The sequence below is a fragment of the Caretta caretta genome, chromosome 1, assembly GCF_965140235.1.
Source record: "Caretta caretta isolate rCarCar2 chromosome 1, rCarCar1.hap1, whole genome shotgun sequence".
Taxonomy (NCBI): Eukaryota; Metazoa; Chordata; order Testudines; family Cheloniidae; genus Caretta; species Caretta caretta.
Window position 1 is genome coordinate 44,378,301 of NC_134206.1, and position 22,255 is coordinate 44,400,555.

The 22,255-nt window shown below is 40.3% G+C and overlaps 1 protein-coding gene and 1 long non-coding RNA gene across 6 annotated transcripts in view; one reads left to right on the forward strand and one right to left on the reverse strand.

The window, feature by feature from the left end:
- The window catches only part of LOC125634952 (uncharacterized), a 60,822-nt gene extending 42,707 nt beyond the window's left edge, over positions 1–18,115 (forward strand). The window contains exon 3 of the long non-coding RNA XR_007356095.2: positions 17,405–18,115. This is a non-coding gene — a long non-coding RNA (uncharacterized LOC125634952). The remainder of the gene's footprint in view (positions 1–17,404) is intronic.
- The window catches only part of ATP8A2 (ATPase phospholipid transporting 8A2), a 663,684-nt gene that overhangs the window by 238,135 nt on the left and 403,294 nt on the right, over positions 1–22,255 (reverse strand). For all 5 annotated transcript variants that reach the window (XM_048846098.2, XM_048846107.2, XM_048846083.2 and 2 more), the window contains exons 26-27: positions 15,080–15,263; positions 4,996–5,106 (exon numbers count right to left, since the gene is read on the reverse strand). In XM_048846098.2, coding sequence (XP_048702055.1) covers positions 4,996–5,106; positions 15,080–15,263 — 295 coding nt within the window. The remainder of the gene's footprint in view (positions 1–4,995; positions 5,107–15,079; positions 15,264–22,255) is intronic.

Below are 22,255 nucleotides of genomic sequence, written 5' to 3' on the forward strand. Positions count from 1 at the left end.
AAACTGCTATTTATAACTCATTCCTCTTACTGACACCTCATCCTCCCATCAGTACCCCCTTCTCAGTTTCTTCCACCTGTTGAGTCTTGTCACAGTCCTAGATAGTGCTTGCATCAGAGGTCTCACAATCATTTTTATTTGTTGTACGGTACCTAGTACAAGAGGGCCTTGATCCTTAATTGGAGCCAGTAGGCTTTATTGTACTAATTTAGCTAATTTGTTCCAATGAAGGAACCAGCACTCCTTTCCTGTGTAATAAACCTGGACACTGCCTTCCATATACTGATCAAGGCATCACTCCCAAATGGTTTGAACTTTTCCCTGGCATTTCTGGTATCTTCTTTGATCTTGCCATGTTTCGACTTCTAAGCATGACATGAAAGAGGTTTTGGTGTCCTTTTACATTTGAAATTATCTCTCTCTCTCTCTCTCTAATAGCTCTGATATCATCAGAGACTTGATATCATCTGTAGTGAAATATCTGTTTCTCATCTGTTGGATAGATCTCTTATTTCACCAGCTGGTATAAAGCCAGGTAAATAACTAACTGAATGGGATGGAGACTTGTAATGATGCCCAGCTATTTGTCTGTGGAGTCTGTTTGCTGACTTAGTGTTTCAGGGGTGATTCTGGGACAGCATAGAAGTACAGTGTGAAGATTTAAGTAATCTTCTCCTGCAGACAGACAACAGGAGTCTAGGAGTGAACCAGGCAAAAAGGCATTTTATTTGGGTTCTGCTCCTCTTACCATCTTGGTCACTTTACAAACAGAATTACCCTCTCACAGTTCAGTGCCTGGCAGAATAGGGAAACTTCACTGCTGATTTTGCTGAACCTGCTCTTGGATAAAGAGCCGGATTCTCATTTCCAGAAGGGTCTCTTTGCACTGCACTGGCAGCATAACTGGGCCTTAAGTGAGTGAAAATTACATTTACATCTTCTTTAAGGTACCCTCATAGTGCCAGAATGGCACATAGGGGCCTTGGGGCAAATGAGAATCAGGCCCAAAAGACTTTAATTTCCCGGGCTGTCATTCTTGGAAGTTTCATAAGCATTAAAGTTCACTTCATTTAAAAACAAAAAGCACAAATATTAAATGGGCTCCAATCCAAATCCGCAGAGTACGAGTACTTAGTTTTTTCTTGATGATTTCCTGCATTCTCTTTTATCTAAGGGCTCTGTTCTGCTCTGACATTTTAGTCCTCTTGTCACAGGAGACAGTTTTAATACGGGCATACATTCCAGCAGCAATGAATGCAGCTAAACAGCAAGCTCATGTATTTATAACTTCATACAGCCCCACCCCCATTCACAAAAATACCACCACACACCCACTGAACAAAAATGTGACCAGTGTCAGCTCAGCAGACTCTAGTACAAGTAACACCTACAGCACAAAAATGGTGAGTGCTCTGGATATCTAGACCCAGAATTTTGTTTTTTGAATACCTTTCCAAACAGTTGGAGGAAAATCAATCACAAAAGCGTGGAAAGTCACAGTGTGTGAGAGGATATTGCTAGATTTCTCCTGGTGCTCTTACTAGGTACATTTCTGGGACCAATGTTTAAATCTGCTACTGGTTTTGAGCTATATGATGATCCATGCACCCAGAGATGTTGGAGAAAGGGGGCAGAGGACAACAACAAAGTTCTTCAGACATTTCTTCATTGTTAGTTTAACCCATATTTACTTCTCTCCTAACTGAAGCTCTCTGTGACTTTCATGCCTGACTGTACTCAGGCTTCCTCATTGAGAACAAACCTCTTATTTCTACTCTGTGGCTTGTACGAGAGGAGGCAGGAACAAAAAGAATTACAATGACACTCAGCATCGCAGACCTGTGAAATTCAGTTACATAAAGCTGACTTCAGGTGTTAAACCTCCAGTGAAATAAAACACATAACGGTAGAAAAACCATAACTATCAGCCCTGTCACTCTGTCAGACATGCTCTTCAGTTCAACTCTACAAATACTTAGTCTTTTGAAAATTAGCTTGGAATGTAATTCAGGTAGAAACTCTGGTTTCACTGTGATGTCAAAGAAAAAAATATCTCTGCACGTGGCAAGTCAAAACAGACAGTGGGAGGTAAAGCCCAAGCTTGTTCAGAGTGTCAGGGAACAAACAGTAATACTGCAGCAGCTACTTAAGGGCGTGCACCACTGTAGAGGGAGGTGGGAATCTCACGAGCTGTGGGTTGTGTGTCACGGTGGAGCTTCTCTTTTCCATGATCACCACACCACACAAAGAGTGAATGGCACTCAAAGGCCTCACGCTAGAAATGTAAAATGGCACAATCTTCCTTGTGTAAAGCAAAAAGTTTAATTGTGGTCTGAAAAGTGACTCCAGGGATAGTAGCCTGGGGTTCCATATTTGTTGTATCTCAACAGTTTCCAGGTCAATTTTGTGAAGTTTATAAATACAATTTTTTTCCAAAGTGCCAATGCTGAAAACTCAACATGGCAGCTGAAAATCAAAAATGAGTGCTCTCAAGCTTGGGTATCATCACTAGTATCAATGCTGTAGGTCAGTTCCTGCCCTCAGTTACACAGGTGCAACCCCATGGGCTTCAAATTCTGCTTCCACCTATACCCCATTGCCAGCAGCAACTTCCTTGTGAGTGAATCTTACAGATATGTAATGCAGATGTACAGGTGTAACTGGGGGCATAATTTGGCCATGCAACAGAAACTACTGTCATTAACAATTCTGTTATGCAGATGCATTAGCCAGAATGGAATCCAGCTCATTCTTAGCCGTATTGGCTCTGCAGTGCCAACAGAACCAAAAAGGAGTGAAAGTTAATTTGTCAGTGAAGCAAGCAGACAGGACTCTGAATACCCAAAGGAAGCAGAGGAGGCTAGAAAGAAGAGGCCATCTTTACACAGAGCACTTTCAGAGTACACACGCATTTTAAACATCTCAGGACATCTTATGGTTAAGGCTGTGAGTCTGTCATGGAGGTCACAGAAATCATGGATTCTGGGGCCTCAGTGACTTCTGTAGCAGCCAGTGTGGCTGACCCCAGGGCCGCCCGAGCAGCCCCAACCTCCCCCCACCCTGGAGCGCCCCGTGGGCCATCACCCCCCAGAGCACCAGCAGTGCCCTATGCCCACCCCTGAGCACCAGCGATGCCTGGAGCCCTCGGGCCCGGAACACCAGCAGCATCCCCGAAGTCCCCCAGAGCACCTAAGATTTAATCAGGGGTATTTATAGTAGAAGTCAAGAACAGGTCAGGGGTCATGAATTTTTTTTTACTGCCTAGTGACCTGTCCATGCCTTTTACTAAAAATACACATGACTAGATCTTAGCTTTACTTATAGTTAGGAAGATCCCTCCCCACAACAAGATGATTTAAGAGAAACACCTAAGGCTTGAGGTCACACAGTTCTTCACCAATCTTTAGCCCTTCCATGAGTGGCTTTTTCACATGTGGGGAGTTATAATTTAGCCCTATAGTATTATTATACAATATTTTTATTATCTGTAACAAGTAATTATTGAAGCAGAGCCATGTTACACAATAATCTATAAGAAACAGTTGTTTTTTTTAAAAAGTTCATGAAATGGAAATAGAACTCCTAGAGAAAGAAAAGTAATTGTGAAGCTGCTAAGGGTATTCCAAAAAAGAGAGAGGGGGAAAAATGCCTATTTTAAAAAAAAAATTGGCAATGCCCCATTAATAATTCATATTTTGCTTCAGCACTAATGAATATAATTATTCTCATCTCCAGCAACACTTAGATCCTCTTATTGAAAATGGTTTTGTAATTATGAGCCAAAAAACTGGCTAGAAAAATATTCAATGAGTGAGATCCGGTCATGCCAGAACCCTGCCATCTCCTAAATGCCTTGTCTGAAAATTTTACGAAAATTTCTACATTATGATAAGACCATGTCTGTGAAATATCAGGTACATGGATTTAAGTTTTGGCAAAGACAGGACAATCAGAATCTCTCTCTTATAATGAAGGAGAATTTATAACCTTAACCCAAACAAATTTGTTAGTCTCTAAGGTGCCACAAGGACTCCTTATTGTTTTAGGAGAAACTAATGTCTCTCCATACTATTCTGCAAAACTGAAATTGCTGTATATCACTCTTAGCTATGCTACACTCACACACCAAAAGAGAGTACTGTGGTGTTGGTGGGCTGAATGCACTACTGACATAGAAGCAGTTGGAAATGACAGTTTGACTCTTCAATACTATGGTAGCGGTCCACATGTAGTAAACAGACTTTGAACTGTACTGGAAATGATAAACTCCAAAAAGTAGAGGTCATTCAGATACATTTAAGAAAAAATGGAACATGTTAGCTGAGAACTCCTGTTCTCCATGAGAATAACACATGCATAAATGATGATCAGACCCTGAGGGAGTCAGATATGTACACCGACCATGGTATGATTTATTGAACAGTAAAACATTTCTGACCTACTGTCTCCTGTAATCTACTCTAAGTGTCTGGCTAATTATAAGGTTCTCATTTTGTTGTTTATTATCCCTCCCTCTTAGCATCTATTTATTGGAAAGAATGAAGAAAAACCTTCAACTATTTTTTTTAAATAGATTTTAAGCACTGGTTCAACAACATAGAATTTGCCATATCAGATCAGATGATTGATCCATCAAATCTGGTATACTCATGATATACATGGCCAAATGTGCAATAATGTGCATTCCTGACCATTGCTACAATCAGTTTACACCCTGAAACAGGATATTTGATTTCTCCCATCATCTTAACAGGCATAACTACACATAGTATTAAAGGTCATAAATGTATCCAACCTCTTTTAAAATCCAGCTTCACTGTGACATCTTCTGGCAGTGAACTCCACAAAATGAATACATGTCATGTGAAGAGATCATTTCTTTTTCATTTCTTTATTAAATGTTAATAATTTAATTTTAATTTACTAATTGCAACTGTTACTGTTTGCCAAACCAATTTAGCCATTGCCAAAGCCTATTCTGTTGACTGTTCTTACCTCAATAATATACAAGACCACATTCTTGTAGAAGCAATACAAAATGCATTTGGTCACTCGATTGTAACTCCAGGCTCCATGGACTAATAATAGTTTCTCCAAGTAAGAAAACTAGAAAAAGAAAAATGGACACAAGTAAAATAGCCTCACATTTTACAACTCTATACAAAGTACATGAAGTTTAGATCAGCTATTAAATCCATTCCAACTTCCTTTCTTTGAGAGTAATTTTGACAGATTACCCACAAACAAAACATTTTAAAAAATCACAGCAAAACATTCCTTTTTTGGAATAAATCTTTTAAACATGTTTCCATAAATTTGGTCCTCATTTGCTTTAAACAGGAAGAAGCCTTCAATTATTACTACTATCCTGATAGCAAAATGAGGCAAGGTTAACATGATAGGGCCTACTGGATTAAATATAAATGTGAACTCTTATTTCATGGTAAGAGAAGATGACTGTGTTTGAGGGTTTAATAATAAGTGTGTGGTACAAGGCTCTTCTCTGTGTTTTAAAAGGAGCAATGTGGTAATTAGAAATGTTCTGGGCTAAAATGGAGACTGAAAAGGCAAGAGTTCTCAAAAGAAAAAAAAACAACACTAGCAGCTTTTGAAAGAAGATGGGAAGAAATACATTTTTATTAACATTTACAGTTCACTCGATAATAATAAATATGGTCACAATACGAGCATCTAAAACAAGTTGTATATTCCTTTTTCCCCCTTAAATAAACCCAATTAGTAAATGAATCTAATGTTTATGGAAATTGCTGCCTAATAATACTAGTTTGAACCACAAAGATGACTCAGTTCTACTCCTATTTAATTCAGTGGGATTTCTCACATTGCCTTCAATGAGAGCGAGATCAAGCCCACAGCAGTAAATGTATGAGCTCTGTCAAGGAACCCACTTGTGACTTGCTACATTCCTTTTAGTTCAGCTTCAGGTCCCCCATGAGAAGAAACTGAATTTCACCGTTTTGTGTGGTGGTTTTTGGGAACCAAAAGGATGCCAAACTACTCATTTCCACTTCTGGGCTAGTGATATGCCACTTCAAAAGATTTGGAGTTCAAGTTTCAAATTCTGGTTCAAATTTATTATTCATCCAAAGCCCATTTGAAACTCTGGGATCTCCAAACATGAGCTAGAAATTTCATGATATATAGCCTGTCTCCCAAGATCTCCAGCACTTAATGCATTTGCTGCAAATACTACAAGAACAGGCTCTCTGGTGGTATTTCAGCAAAATAAAAGAAAACAAAGCAAACCACATTATAATTCAGTTTGGATTCAGTCTCTATCCAGCCTGCATCAGGATTGGAAAGTAGATAATCAAAAGTGAATGGCTAATAAACGTACTAACCCATTAACTACCTACCAACATACCCTCTCTCTTCAGTCCTGCCACAATTTTAATGCTTCCCGAGATTCATCCTTTGACAGTGAGGCATATAGTGTAAACTCCAGCAAGGCTGGCATGTATTCCATTGATATACTGTAGAATAACCCAAAGAGGAAAAACTGCACAAATGGTGTGCCATAACTCATACGATTTTAACAATCATTTAGTTACTATAATGCTACTCACTGGGTTTGTAATCTCTCAAGAAAATGCAAAAGTGCTACCTAAAAGAGCTGAGGAAATGATGCAACCCAGACAGAATAAGGTTCTGATACTTTAAATACACGTGAGTTGTCCCACTGAGCAGTGACAAGGAATTAAATGAAACAGAGCCATGTTTTATTTTAACAGAGCTCAGTGGAGCTACTGACATGCATTGAGTTACTTACATGAGTAAGTGTTTGCAGGAAGAGGGGGTCTAATAATAAGTGACATACAGAGCATACGTAGGTGCCAGGAGATTTATAAATTGTAAGGCCAAAAGGGATCCTGATGGGCAGGATCTGCTGGGAGAATAACATTAGGGGGAAAGGAGTCCAGGAGAGCTGGCTGTATTTTAAAGAATCCTTATTGTGGTTACAGGGACAAACCATCCCGATGTGTAGAAAGAAAAGTAAATATGGCAGGCGATCAGCTTGGCTTAACAGTGAAATCCTTGCTGATCTTAAACACAAAAAAGAGGCTTACAAGAAGTGGAAGATTGGACAAATGACCAGGGATGAGTATAAAAATATTGCTCTGGCATGTAGGAATGAAATCAGGAAGGCTAAATCACACCTGGAGTTGCAGCAAGCGAGAGATCTTAAGAGTAACAAGAAGGGTTTCTTCAGGTATGTTGGCAACAAGAAGAAAGTCAAGGAAAGTGTGGGCCCCTTACTGAATGAGGGAGGCAACCTAGTGACAGAGGATGTGGAAAAAGCTAATGTACTCAATGCTTTTTTTGCCTCTGTCTTCATGAACAAGGTCAGCTCCCAGACTACTGCACTGGGCAGCACAGCCTGGGGAGGAGGTGCCCAGCCCTCTGTGAAGAAAGAAGTGGTTCGGGACTATTTAGAAAAGCTAGACGTGCACAAGTCCATGGGGCTGGATGCGTTGCATCCGAGAGTGCTAAAGGAGAGCCATTGGCCATTATCTTTGAAAACTAATGGCGATAGGGGGAAGTCCCAGAAGCCTAGACAAAAAGGCTAATGTAGTGCCAATCTTTAAAAAAGGGAAGGAGGAGGATCCTGGGAACTACAGGCCAGTCAGCCTCACCTCAGTCCCTGGAAAAATCATGGAGTAGGTCCTCAAGGAATCAATTCTGAAGCACTTAGAGGAGAGGAAAGTGATCAGGAACAGTCAGCATGGATTCACCAAGGGCAAGTCATGCCTGACTAATCGAATTGCCTTCTGTGACGAGATAACTGGTTCTGTGGATGAAGGGAAAGCAGTGGACGTGTTATTCCTTGACTTTAGCAAAGCTTTTGACACGGTCTCCTACAGTATTCTTGTCAGCAAGTGACAGAAGTATGGGCTGGATGGATGCACTACAAGGTGGGTAGAAAGTTGGCTAGATTGTCGGGCTCAACGGGTAGTGATCAATGGCTCCATGTCTGGTTGGCAGCCGGTATCTAGCGGAGTGCCCCAAGGGTCGATCCTGGGGCCGGTTTTGTTCAATATCTTCATTAATGATATGGAGGATGGTGTGGATTGCACCCTCAGCAAGTTTGCGGATGACACTAAACTGGGAGGAGTGGTAGATACGCTGGAGGGTAGGGATAGGATACAGAGGGACCTAGACAAATTGGAAGATTGGGCCAAAAGAAATCTGATGAGGTTCAACAAGGACAAGTGCAGAGTCCTGCACTTAGGACGGAAGAATCCAATGCACCGCTACAGACTAGGGACCGAATGGCTAGGCAGCAGTTCTGCAGAGAAGGACCTAGGGGTGACAGTGGACGAGAAGCTGGATATGAGTCAACAGTGTGCACTTGTTGCCAAGAAGGCCAATGGCATTTTGGGCTGTATAAGTAGGGGCATTGCCAGCAGATCGAGGAACGTGATCCTTCCCCTCTATTCGACATTGGTGAGGCCTCGTCTGGAGTAGTGTGTCCAGTTTTGGGCCCCACACTACAAGAAGGATGTGGAGAAATTGGAGAGAGTCCAGCGAAGGGCAACAAAAATGATTAGGGGTCTGGAACACATGACTTATGAGGAGTGGCTGAGGGAACTGGGATTGTTTAGTCTACGGAAGAGAAGAATGAGGGGGGGATTTGATAGCTGCTTTTAACTACCTGAAAGGTGGATCCAAAGAGATCTAGACTATTCTCAGTGATAGCAGATGACAGGACAAGGAGTAATGGTCTCAAGTTGCAGTGTGGGAGATTTAGGTTGGATATTAGGAAAAACTTTTTCACTAGGAGGGTGATGAAACACTGGAATGCGTTACTTAGGGAGGTGGTGGAATCCCCTTCCTTAGAAATTTTTAAGGTCAGGCTTGACAAAGCCCTGGCTGGGATGATTTAGTTGGGGATTGGTCCTGCTCTGGGCAGGGGGTTGGACTAGATGACTTCCTGAGGTCCCTTCCAACTCTGATATTCTATGATTCTATGACCATTATGATCATCTACTTTGACCTCCTGCATAAAAAACTGGCCATAGATCTTCTCCCAGCAATTTGTGCATCATACCGTGGCTTCTGTTTGAGCTATAATGTATCTTCTAGAAGGATATCCAGTCTTGATCTAAAAATGAGAGATGCACTACCAAATAAAAAGGTGTTTTTAGAGTACCAGTATTCATTATTTAATACAACTGATGAAATTTAGGAAAAAGAAAACATCTAGAATACAACCCAGGCTTCCCGAGGAACAAAACTGAACCATGAACCCAACATTTATTTTAAAGGAAGAATTTCCCTGAGCAATTTTCCCCTTTAAAGCATTCAAAAAAGCAATGGTCCCTAGACACTCCAGATTCCGCCTCTGGATAAAAAGTATCTTTTCTCAATAAAAAGCTTTATTAAGTTTTAGAACCATGTAAAGAACTTCAGTATTTTGGTTTAGGAATACTTTGAAAATGAATCATGGAGACAATAACATTTAAAAAAAAGATGATGCAAACATACTCTCTGTATGAATGGAAATTATTCTTTGGGGCACTGGGTCAGAGGCAAACTTCCTTTTTATTTGTTTAGTTCATTATATGATTCCTTGTGGAATCGTTAGTGAGTCTTTATATAGAGCTTTATTTTTCCATGTCTGCCCACTTCTGGAATCACTGGATTGGAAGTATCATTTGGGTTTAAGATACTACATTACAGTGGCCTACTTAAATTACTCTGAAGAACATTCTCCATTCAAGGCATGCATATAATTTCCACTAAAGTTGTTACCATATATGTCTGCATTGAGGAAGAATATACCATATGAAGCCCAAGTTTTCCTTTTGAAAACTATTTAGTGTTATTTTAGCCTAGTATTTCTCCTATTGCAAATAAGTCCATCTTATTTTACTAATCAGCACACAACACAAATTTGATTCACCATAACACAGCAATATACTGTAATCTTTCAGGTTAATAAAAACACACTTCTCCCCTCCAAAACGAACAGTTCCATGTTATTTTAAATTTTGTTTCCAAAATTAAAACTGCATGTTATTGGTGCCAGCAACTTAAATAAAAGTATTAACTATAACTAGGACTGTCAATTAATCACAGTTAACTCACGCAATTAAGTCACAAAAATGAATCGCACTTATAACAATAGAATACCAATTGAAATGTATTAAATATTTTTGGATTTTTTCTACATTTTCAATATTATTTCAATTACAACACAGAATACAAAGTGCACAGTGCTCACTTTATATTATTATTTTTGATTAAATATATGTTCTGTAAAAATGATAAACAAAAAAAATAGTATGTTTCAATTCACCTCATACAAGTACTGAAGTGCAATCTCTTTATCGTGAAAGTGTAACTTACAAATGCAGATTTTTTTTGGTCACATAACTACATTCAAAAACAAAACAGTGTAAAACTTTAGAGCCTACAAGTCCACTCAGTCCTATTTCTTATTCTGCTAATCGCTAAGACAAACAAGTTTGTTTACATTGATGGGAGATAGACTCATAGACTATTAGAGTTGGAAGGGACCTCAGAAGATCATCTAGTCAACCCCCTGTTCAAAACAGGCACAATCCCCATTTTTTTTTGCCCCAGATCCCTAAATGGCCCCCTCAAGGATTGAACTCACAACCCTGGGTTTAGCAGGCCAATGCTCAAACCACTGAGCTATCCCTCCTCGGGCAGATACTGCTGCCTGCTTCTTATTTACAAAGTCACTTGAAAATGAGAACAGGCATTCACATGGCACTGTTGTAGCCGGTGTTGCAAGGTATTTAAATGCCAGATATGCTAAATATTCGTATGGCCCTTCATTCTTCAGCCACCATTCCAGAGGACATGCTTCCATGCTTATCATGCTTGTTAAAAAAATAATGCGTCAATTAAACTTGTAACTGTACTCCTTGGGGGGAGAATTGCATGTCTCCTGCTCTGTTTTACCCACATTCTGCATATATTTCATGTTATAGCAATCTCAGAGGATGACCCAGCACCTGTTTTGTTTTAAGAACACTTTCACAGCAGATTTGACAAAACGCAAAGAAGGTACCACGGTGAGATTTCTAAAAATAGCTATGGCACTCGACTCAAGGTTTAAGAATCTGAAGTGCCTTCCAAAATCTGAAAGGGATGAGGTGTGGAGCATGCTTTCAGAAGTCTTAAAAAGAGGAACACTCTGCGGTGGAAACTTCAGAACCCAAACCACCCAAAAAGAAAATCAACCTTCTGCTGGTGGCATCTGACTCAGAAGATGAAAATGAACATGCATCAGACCTCACTGCTTTGGATAGTTATCAAGCAGAACCCATCATCAGCATGGAAGCATGTCCTCTTGAATGGTGGTTGAAAAATGAAGGGACATATGAACCTTTAGCTCATCTGGCACATAAATATTTTGCAACGCCAGCTCCAACAGTGCCATGCAAACGCCTGTGCTCACTTTTAGGTGATATTGTAAACAAGAAGCAGGCAGCATTATCTCCTGCAAATTGTAACCAACCTTGTTTGTCTGAGTGATTGGCTGACAGAGAAGTAGGACTGAGTGGAATTGTAGGCTCTAAAGTTTCACATTGTTTTATTTTTGAAAGCAATTTTTTTTGTACATAATTCTACATTGTAAGTTCAACTTTCATGATAAAGAGATTGCACTACAGTACTTGGATGAGGTGGACTGAAACATACAATTTTTGTTTTTTTACAGTGCAAATATTTGTAATAAAAATAAATATAAAGTGAGCATTGTACATTTTGCATTCTGTGTTGTAACTGAAATTAATATATTGGAAAATGTAGTAAACATCCAAAAATATTTAAAATAAATTACAGGTTTCAGAGAGGTAGCCGTGTTAGTCTGTAGAATGAGGAGTACTTGTGGCACTTTAGAGACGAACAAATTTATTTGAGCATAAGCTTTCATGGGCTAAAGCCCACCTATCAGATGCATGCAGTGGAAAATACAGTAGGAAGATATATAGATATAGATATAATTATATACAGACAACATGAAAAAATGGGGTTGCCATACCAACACTTAACAGACCTATCGATTAAGGTGGGCTATTAGCAAGAGAAAAAAAACTTTTGTAGTGATGATCAGGATGGCCCATTTCAAACAGCTGACAAGAAGCTGTGAGTAACAGTAGAGGGGAAATTAGCATGGGGAAATAGTTTTAGTTTGTGTAATGACTCATCCACTCCCAGTCTTTATTCAAGCCTAATTTAATGGTGTCCAGTTTGCAGATTAATTCCAGTTCTGCTATTTCTTGTTGGAGTCTGTTTTTGAAGTTTTGTTGTTGAATAATTGCGACTTTGGTCTGTAAAGTCACCTACTGAGGAACAGGCCCAAACAAAGAAAGTAACAGAATGCCACTAGCCGTCACCTTCAGCCCCCAACTAAAACCTCTCCAACGCATCAAGGATCTACAACCTATCCTGAAGGACAATCCCTCACTCTCACAGATCTTCGGAGACAGGCCAGTCTTTGCTTACAGACAGCCCCCCAACCTGAAGCAAATACTCACCAGCAACCATACACCACACAACAAAAACACTAACCCAGGAACCTATCCTTGCAACAAAGTCCGTTGCCTACTCTGTCCACATATCTATTCAAGGGACACCATCATAGGACCTAATCACATCAGCCACACTATCAGAGGCTCGTTCACTTGCACATCTACCAATGTGATATATGCCATCATGTGCCAGCAATGTCCCTCTGCCATGTACATTGGCCAAACTGGACAGTCTCTACGTAAAAGAATAAATGGACACAAATCAGACGTCAAGAATTATAACATTCAAAAACCAGTAGGAGAACACTTCAACCTCCCTGGACACTCAGTTACAGACTTAAAAGTCACAATTATTCAACAAAAAAACTTCAAAAACAGACTCCAACGAGAAATAGCAGAACTGGAATTAATCTGAAAACTGGACATCATTAAATTAGGCTTGAATAAAGACTGGGAGTGGATGAGTCATTACACTGACTAAAAATTATTTCCCCATGCTAATTTCCCCCTACTGTTACTCACACCTTCTTGTCAACTGTTTGAAATGGGCCATCCTGATCATCACTACAAAAGCTATTTTTCTCCTGCTAATAGTCCACCTTAATCGATAGGTCTGTTAAGAGTTGGTATGGCAACCCTCATTTTTTCATGTTGTCTGTATATAATTATATCTATATCTATATATCTTCCTACTGTATTTTCCACTGCATGCATCTGATGAAGTGGGCTTTAGCCCATGAAAGCTTATGCTCAAATAAATTTGTTAGTCTTTAAGGTGCCACAAGTACTCCTCATTCTTTCTTAAAATAAATGGTATTCAATTGTTGTTTAATCGCGTGATTAATCGCGATTAATTTTTTGAATCACTTGACAGCCCTAACTATAACATTATCTCTATTGCTATTGTCAATAATCCTGAAACCACAGTTAAACTGAGCACAACCCATTTTCACCATTCTTAGATTAACCCGAAAGCCACTTGAAAGTGACACATGAATATCAAACAACTTCATCCGGTTTAAACTAATTAGATTAAATGCCAAAGGCATTAATAAAATGTGATAGGCCATCTATGGACAAAACTCTGACTACCTATTTATTCTTTTACACTGTCATTTTAATAAATAAATTGAATCTTACGAAGTCTCTGTAAATACAGATTTTTTAAATGAATTGTGCCTCAAAAGTATTATATGGTAGAGGGTATGAAGATTAGTAATGTAGAGACCACTGCTGGACAGTGTAACCATTGTGATCAAGGCAGTTGAAGGTTGTCCTGGTGTATTACCTTTTTGGTGTCATGCTGTGTAAGTGTACTTGCAGTATACTACTGTCTATTACTGAATTAATATTGGATGAGGTTTTTAACCTGAAATTTTAAAAGTGCAATTAGTGCTTGTGAAAATTCTCAGATGACCACCACTGAATATGGAGGCCCTCTGCCTGACCACGGCACACATACACCACGGCAGCAGCAGTACATGGTTCCTTGATTGCTCTGTCAATGGGTCAACCTGTTCAGGAACAACTACCTCGAGGAGCAATAGCGGAGTTTGCCTTTCTGCCCTTCCAATCCTTCAGCTATCTGCTGAAATTTCCAACAAGGGTGCCAATTAGTATAAATTGTAAAGGAAGATTTCATAGTGAGTACATCTGACAGCTGCCTACATGCATGTGGCATGAAATCCCAACCCATTTCTCACAGGCTACCAAAGAGCCAGCAGACTGTAACGACTTTTGGTCATTACCCTGTTCTAGATTTGAATCTAACGTTCTTGTACTATTACCAAATATTAAAGATTTTCTTATCACAAGTGATAGTGAACATGATACCTTAACCGTAAACAAACAACATTCACCGTACATTTACATCAGCAAAAGTCTCTTTTCTTTTGTTGCTTTTAATATGTTTATATTTTGATTTGTTCAATTAAACAAAGAGCTGCCGCAATCTGCATGGCTTCTTCCCTCTACCACCTATAGATAAAGTAATCAGTGCTGAATTTGATGGGATGAGTTAGGAGCATGTACCCTAGTCACTGTCACTGCCTGAATTATCTCAAAATATTGACCAGCTTTTTAGTATTTGAATAACTGATTTTTTAGTAGTTTAAGAAAAACGGGGTAAAGAGACTTCGAAATAAAAGAAATGTCCCATCATCATCTACCTCTTCTGGACATTAATATAGTTCACCAACAGGTGTCAGTGACAAGAGCACACTGAGGAAGATAAATTATAATTAGAAGGGCATTAAATGTAACTGTCATGAACAGTGCCTTTCCCTGATTACTGAACAGTTTGAATGTTCCACAGCTGGCAAGAAGAAACCTAAGCCTTTAGGAAAGGGTTGATCATTGCCCCAAAGGGCACAACAAGATCAAAACTAAAATGATCCCTAATACATCCGAGGTATCAGTTTTAGATGGCTGTCTCAAGGAGGATATAAACAAAGATTCTCTCGGCTTGAAAGCCAGCAATGAAGCGCTTATGCTGACACACAGCTGATATCTCTGTCAGCAGAACATGGCAGCTGCTTTTTAGTGCCTCTGACCTGTGCTATGGAGTAATCAGAAGAGTTGGTTGCCTGCATGCCCTCATTCCCACTGATCCCGACTCCCACATGCGCGGTTTGGATCATTCCCACGTCATTGGCACCGTCTCCGATGGCTAATGTGATGGCATTTACATGTTTCTTTACCATGTCTACTATTTCAGACTTCTGCAGAGGAGACACTCTGAAAAGGAGAGGAGAAAATGTCAGTCAGTTTCCCACATGCTGAGTTATGTATGCCTTTCCAAAAAGACAGCTGTAATCTAGATTTAGATGTGCTGGAAGGGAGTTACTGGAAAGTTGCCTAATTCAACACTCAGAGTTTAGAACATATGCCAAATGTTTTCAGAAAGAGAAAGAAGCATTTTCCATTTTTATAAGCTAAAATGAATGAATAAATAGAGATCATAAACAAAAACATCAAAAACAAAATTTATTTTTTTGGGTGTGAGAATTTAATGCTCATGAGAGATGCCAGATTTAAAGGCTTGGAGACTGAAGTCTTTTCTTTATCTGCTACATCGTATGCATCAGCTGTGCAAGCTTCCCTGCTGCCCCAACTGGATAGGCCACCTTTAGGTCAGGAGGATAAGTCAGTCTCTAAGGTGCTTTCAATACTCAGCCTCTTTGCAGAGACTTCTACCAAGGAGGTCAATTGGTACAAACGGTGGTGGTGGTTTTTGAGGTTGAAGGAAGGATTGTAGGAGGACAAGCACCTACCAGGAAGAAATAAGGTGGTATAGGAAAAGCCCCTTCTTCCCACTTATTTTACACTTGCTTACTCCCTGCTGTGGGTTGCTTTTCCTCTGTTACAACCCCATCTATTAATCTCTTTAGTCGGTAAGTTACACCACCTTAATGCTATCTTATGTTGGTTGTCTGCATGTAATGTACATCAACATTGAGATCACCTCATAACTTGTCCGAATAGGTTACTCTTGGAACCTGACAGCTCATAGTTAACTGCTGTACCAATATGCTGCAAGTGTAGGCCACTAAATGAAATACGGGTCTTCTCTGTGCAGGATGCAGGATGAAGACCCCAAAGCTGCAACTGCTCTTCTGTAAAACAGCCATAGACACCAATGGGATTTCTGCATGTGGGCCAAATCCTTTAGCTCTGGCCATTTCAAAGTGTTGAATAAGGGCTTCATGCCAATGTCACTTACTTCATTTTGACAGTTGTATACCTCCATTGACTTCAGTGGAGTTACGCTGCTTTCTACATCAGTATAACTGAGAGCAGAATGTGGCCCTATGACTCCATAACGTATTTATCCTCATGTACACTCATATCTATCTTATACGTAGATATTTTGAACCTGATTCTTCTCATTTACGTCAGTTTCAACTTGACATGCCTCCACAAAATTCAATGGAGATACTCCTGATTTACATCAGTGTAAGTCAGAGAAGACTCAGAACCTTTATGTAATACATTGAATCATCACACACTCAAATCAACTTTTATTCAGGTACAATACCCAGATTATTGAAGGGTATTTTGGCAATACCCACAAATAGCCAGTCTGAGTATTTTAATTCTAGGCCCATCTGTACAAACAACCTTAATTCCTTTCCACATCACTTTTAGTCAAATGAAGTCTCAAAACTGCTCTACACACCCTTCCATAAAGCTTTAGACAAAGCTGTTTCACAGCTGAAGCAGACACATGCACTCACAAACAAAATATAATTGATACCCAAAGGCTTTACTATTAACATAAGTATTTTTATTCACTATTTTTTCAGATTGCTGCACTCTGTGGGAGTGACATATTTATCCCTTTTATACATTTGGCTGGATTATAGCTGATCAGGAAAAAAGAGCATATGGCTTTTGGTAGGCCTTTCACTTTAAGGGCTTGATTCTGCCTCGTGTTGAGCACCTTTTAGGATCAGGCCTGATGACTAGTTTGAAAGTTTTTTGTTTTTGTTTTTTAAAGTTACTGTGGTTGATCTTCATATGTTAACAAAAACATTTAGAAGAGCTAGCAGCTGTCGAGTTTCAAAAAACAAAGCAGAGGAAAGTTGACTGGGCCATAAAAACCACTTAATCCCAATGACTTTGTGCATGAAATTCTCATTGGACAGATTTATTAAACCCTCAGTTGTACACCAATGTAAAATAGTACTTTAGCACTCCAGGGACTCAACTGTACTGGAAACAGAAAATACAGACCATATTACTAATCTATGTTGTAAATTAGATGTAGAGTATAATTATAAGCCATCTCTGAACTTAATTTGAGTCAAATTCTAACTTTTATATATGTTAACGGTGTAAAATACTAATGAGAATATGCTCTGTGTTCTCTCTTACAGGAGTGTGTCTGTGTGTATGCGCAGAACATCATTTACATGCCTCTGGTGCATTGGAGGCAAGATGCAAAGCCAAAGACCTTTAGCCACATGAGAAGTGTAATTTCTCCACAACTGCACACCCTGCTAGCTCTTTTTGCTTACTTATAAAATGACTTTGGTTTGTTTAATATTTTTAAAACGAATGTTAATTTTTCTCCTTACCAATTTATCTGAATTGCCTCAGTGTAAAAAATAGCTAAAAAGATTACTCTATTACATATACTGTGTTTAAAAGTACTTAGGCCTGCTCTACACTGGGGGGGGGGGGGGAATCGATCTAAGTTACGCAACTTCAGCTCTGTGAATAACGTAACCTAAGTCAACACACTTAGATCTACTTACCATGGTGTCTTCTCTGTGGTAGGTCGACTGCTGATGCTCCCCCATCGACTCCACCTACGCTTCTTGCCAGGGCCAGCCCACAACATTCTGGCACCTGAGGCAGGGAGCTCAAATGGCGCCCCCAAACCCCCTCGCTTGGGCCAAAACTTTGAAAGGTCTCACCTGTTCTACTCCTCTCATGGTACTGCTCTGTTGCCTACCCCAATAAAGGAGAACTTAAAATGTCTTATTCAAAAATTTTAAGTAACATTTAACTTTCAAATGCCTGAACAACGAATGTAACTTTTCTTGTCTGCATAGTAAACACTGGCATTTTTATTTGTTTGAATAATAAAAGTGGTGCTTTCCGTGCCTTCTTGGTTGCAAAGATTTGAACTGCTTCCTGCTGAAGGTCCACAGTCTGGGCCAGCTCACGCTCTACTGAGATGGTTGCAAGGCCGACCCGCCTCTCCTGTGTCATTGTGGAGCGTAATTGTGTTTTTATTAACTTCAGTTTGGAGAAGCTGCGTTCTCCACTGGCAACTGTTACAGGAAGTATGAGAAGTATGCGCAGAGCAACAAAAGCATTTGGAAAGAGGGTGGTCATCTTATTTGTGCACATATATTCCAGAACAGCCTTTGGAGTTGATACTGCTGAAATGTGTCTTGAAAGGGCTTTCAGTTCATCACCTAAATCACTGGCATCAATATGGTGCATGTCATCATGTGTCAACACTGTCTCTAGTGCCCTGCTCTGCCAACTTCTGTGCACTCTTCAGAACATTTTGAAATCCCTCATCTGACTGGTAAGACTGTAGGTATGACTTTGCTTTGTCCAGTTGTTCCATTGCTCCAGATATATCAAGGACAACACCTCGGAGTCTCTTGCTTACAACATTTATTTCAAACAGTATGTCATGCCACAACACTAAGCCACACAGCAATTTGAAGTTATGTATGTTTCTGGTGATTCCATTTCCCTCTGCCACTGTTCTCCCACGAACAGTTCCTGTCATAGCATTATCCTCCATAATAGCAACTATGGCATCATCTATCTTCCCAATTTGGTATTTGATAGGCTTTATCGCCTCCTCTCGACTTCCCCATCGTGTGGCACTCAGTGGTTTCAGTGTCAGAGAGGATGTTCCCAGATGTTGCTTCAAAATTTGACATTGATGAGTTGATGCAGAGAAAAAAAATACATAGATGTTTTGAATTACATTAAAAAATTCAGCAGCCTCACTAGAAGCTGATGCTGCATCACTGACCACCAAGTTCAATGAATGAGAACTGCATGGGACAAAAAAAGCTCGAGGATTTAACTCTTGGATCTGTGTCTGCACTCCTCTGTTCTTTCCTCTCATGTTGGCACCATTATCGTAGCCCTGACCCCTCATGTCAGCTATCGCAATTCCTGTATCTTCCAGCTTTTTAAGAAGCACGTTTGTCATACTAGCTCCTGTAGTATCAACAATGTCAATAAATTCTAGAAAATGCTCTCTGACAGTCACCATTGCAGGGACATTTTCACTAGGTTCTGTTGTTGTTACAAAACGCACCATTAAAGTCATTTGTTCCGTATGGCTGATGTCAGGTGTGCAGTCCAGAGTAACAGAGTAATATCTTGCTGACTTCAGATCTGCCACAATCTTCTGTTTGGCGTTTGTTCCCAGTAACTGTATGATCTCATTTTGAATTGTTTTTCCAAGGTACTGGTGTGTGTACATTTCTTGGGTGGTGACTCTTCTTAGATGCTCTTGGAGTACAGCATCAAACTCAGCCATTAGCTCCACAATTTTAAGGAAGTTTCCACTGTTTGGCACATAGAGCTGATCTGAAGTGCCACACAGTGCTAGGTTTTGGGTAGCAAGCATTCTCACAATGGCAATGAGCCTTTTCAGAACATTTTGCCAGTAAAGAGATTCTGATGCAATCTTCTCTTGATGCTGATCATCTATGGGGGCCTTTAACCTTAGTCTCATCTCAAGCTCTTTCCATCTATGGAATGCTCTCTGGTGATTTGCTGTCTTCTCATGGCATGCCAGATTTCTAGCCAGATTTTTCCAGTCCTTTTTTTCCTGTAGAACCCAATGTGGCTGCAGCATTAGACTGGAAGAGTCTGCAACAAAAACAGTATGCAGCGTTCTGGGTTTTTGAGTACATAAAGCCATGGCCTCTCCACTTTGTCACCATTGGGGATTTCACGCCAGTAATGTGTTGGACGGAAACTTCTATTTTCATTGTCTTTGGGGAACATGAAGTTTTTCACTTGCTGTGGCCCATGCAGTACAAGGAAGTCCCTCAGGCTACTGCTCAAGTGGGTCCAGAGTCCTGGATCATCTAGACTTAAGGAATTAAACTCAGCAGCAGCTGTTTCTTGTACCTCCACCACACTCTTCTCTGATCTACACTTTTCTTCAGGAATGTGCATGGTTACTTCCATTTGAGATGGAGATATGGATGCTGCAGTAGCTGCCAGGTCACCTGCACTCCGACTAACTGGAAGATCAGGCATCTCCTCACCACCCACATCCTCACTGGGGCCGGAAGGCTCACCCTGAACATTTGTGTCTATGTATCTCAGGAGAGCTCCTTCCTGCTTAGATAGAAAAGCTGCCTTTGCTTTCTTTCTTTTTCTGAATGCTGCCCCAGAGGGGCGTTTTCTTCTTTCACTGATGACTGATGTTCTGTGACAGTTATAGTGGCTCTCAACACTCAATTGAAGGGGACAAATAAGGAGGCTGGTAGCAGGGCGTGAGTGAGGGAAGATATCCGCATCTTAAGGGCCTAACTGGCTCCTACTACTTCAGTTGACTGCCTGTTCTCCTCAAGTGGGTTCAGGGAAGCAGCAGGAAACAGGAAGCTCCCAGAGAAGCTGGTGTTAATCAGTCCAGGCTCCTGCGGGTGCTAGAGAGGTACATAAGAGGCTCCTCCTCCTCCCCTCTCTCCCTGCAGCTCCTGCTGCTTTCTGTTATTCCCTCTCACCTTTTCTCCTGCCTGCCTGTTATGTCTCTTGTGCCCTCCTTCCTCCAGCACAGCACTCCACCATCTCTGTGCATCTAGAGCAGAAAGATTACATATGCACCAGTAGCAGACTCAATTTTCTACACTCTGGGTCCTAGTGGTGCCCCCCCCCCCACAGTCTGGCACCTGAGGTGGCCGCCTCAGTTCACCCACGGTAAGTACTGGAGTCGATGGGAGAGCACTCGGTGGTCAATATATCGTGTCTTCACTAGATGCGATAAATTGACCCCCTCTGGATCTTTCACTCTGGAGGTAAGTGTAGACATGCCCTTAGAAAAAAAATGTTTTCACATATGTAGACCCTATTGTGTATTGGAATCTGCTAGAGCAGAGCCCTGTGTCCATACAGGGGGTCTTGCTAACATCAGTGGGACTCCAAACAGATGCAGAGATCCATGTTTGAGAATCCTGATAGAAGATCAGGGCTATTAATGCGTTCTTCTAAAGAGTCCAGACACCAGCTACAACAAAGATTCTCTCAGGGCTTCCCTAGCAACCCTGTTTGAGGTGTTTACAACTTGCTAGTGGGTAATTTCACTCATGGGCTCAGAATTGGTATCTAAGTTTTTCTTTCAAAATTTCATCACTGTCACAGTCAGAGCAGGGCAATAAAAGAAGCAAAATCATATGACAACTAATTTGAAAAATATGACTGAGGTTGTATTCTTTGACAAGTAATATACACAAATGCAAAATCAATATTAATTCAGGTTTCTCAGTTTCCTGACTTTTGAGAGGTTAAGATCAATTTTTTTCTAGATTGAACACATGGGCCCAGATTATCTGGTCAAACCAGGCAGCACAGGATAAGGGCTGGGGCTCAATTGATACTAGATAGCTGAGGTTAGGGCCAGCTTCATCATAAATTAGAGCAATCTGAAGGCTGCTATAACTCATACTTGGTCACCCATGGCCTCAAGGTGCTGTTTTCACATTTTCACTGGTGATGCCTTCTATTCCTTCCACCACATTCCCGGGTTGAGAGGAGGAACAAGTCCCATAATCTTAACCCCTGATAACTATGAAACAGGACTGTGTTTTTAATTGAAGTTAATGGGGCTACTCAGAAAAGTAAAGTTAAGTACATGAATAAATACTCGCAGGATTGGGGTTAAGCTTCCACAAATGTTGATTTTGCATTTAATTATACGTTATTTGTCAGTCAATAAAATATCATAATACAAACTGGATTTTTTTATTAAACCCTACATACTGTACACATATTCCATGTACCAATGCTGTACTATTCAGTTAAGGTTGTCAATGAATAACTAATACCCAAAAGTGGAACAATTTCTTCTTATTATCTTATTAGCACTTATTACCTCCCAATTCCAGAAAAGTGTTTCAATCACATTCCTAGTAATATATATCTGTGGTAGATACAGATAGACTATACCCACAGCTAACATATTAAACTGTACTGCACTATAGTTTAACATCCAAATAAGGCTCTCTTTGCTGTAA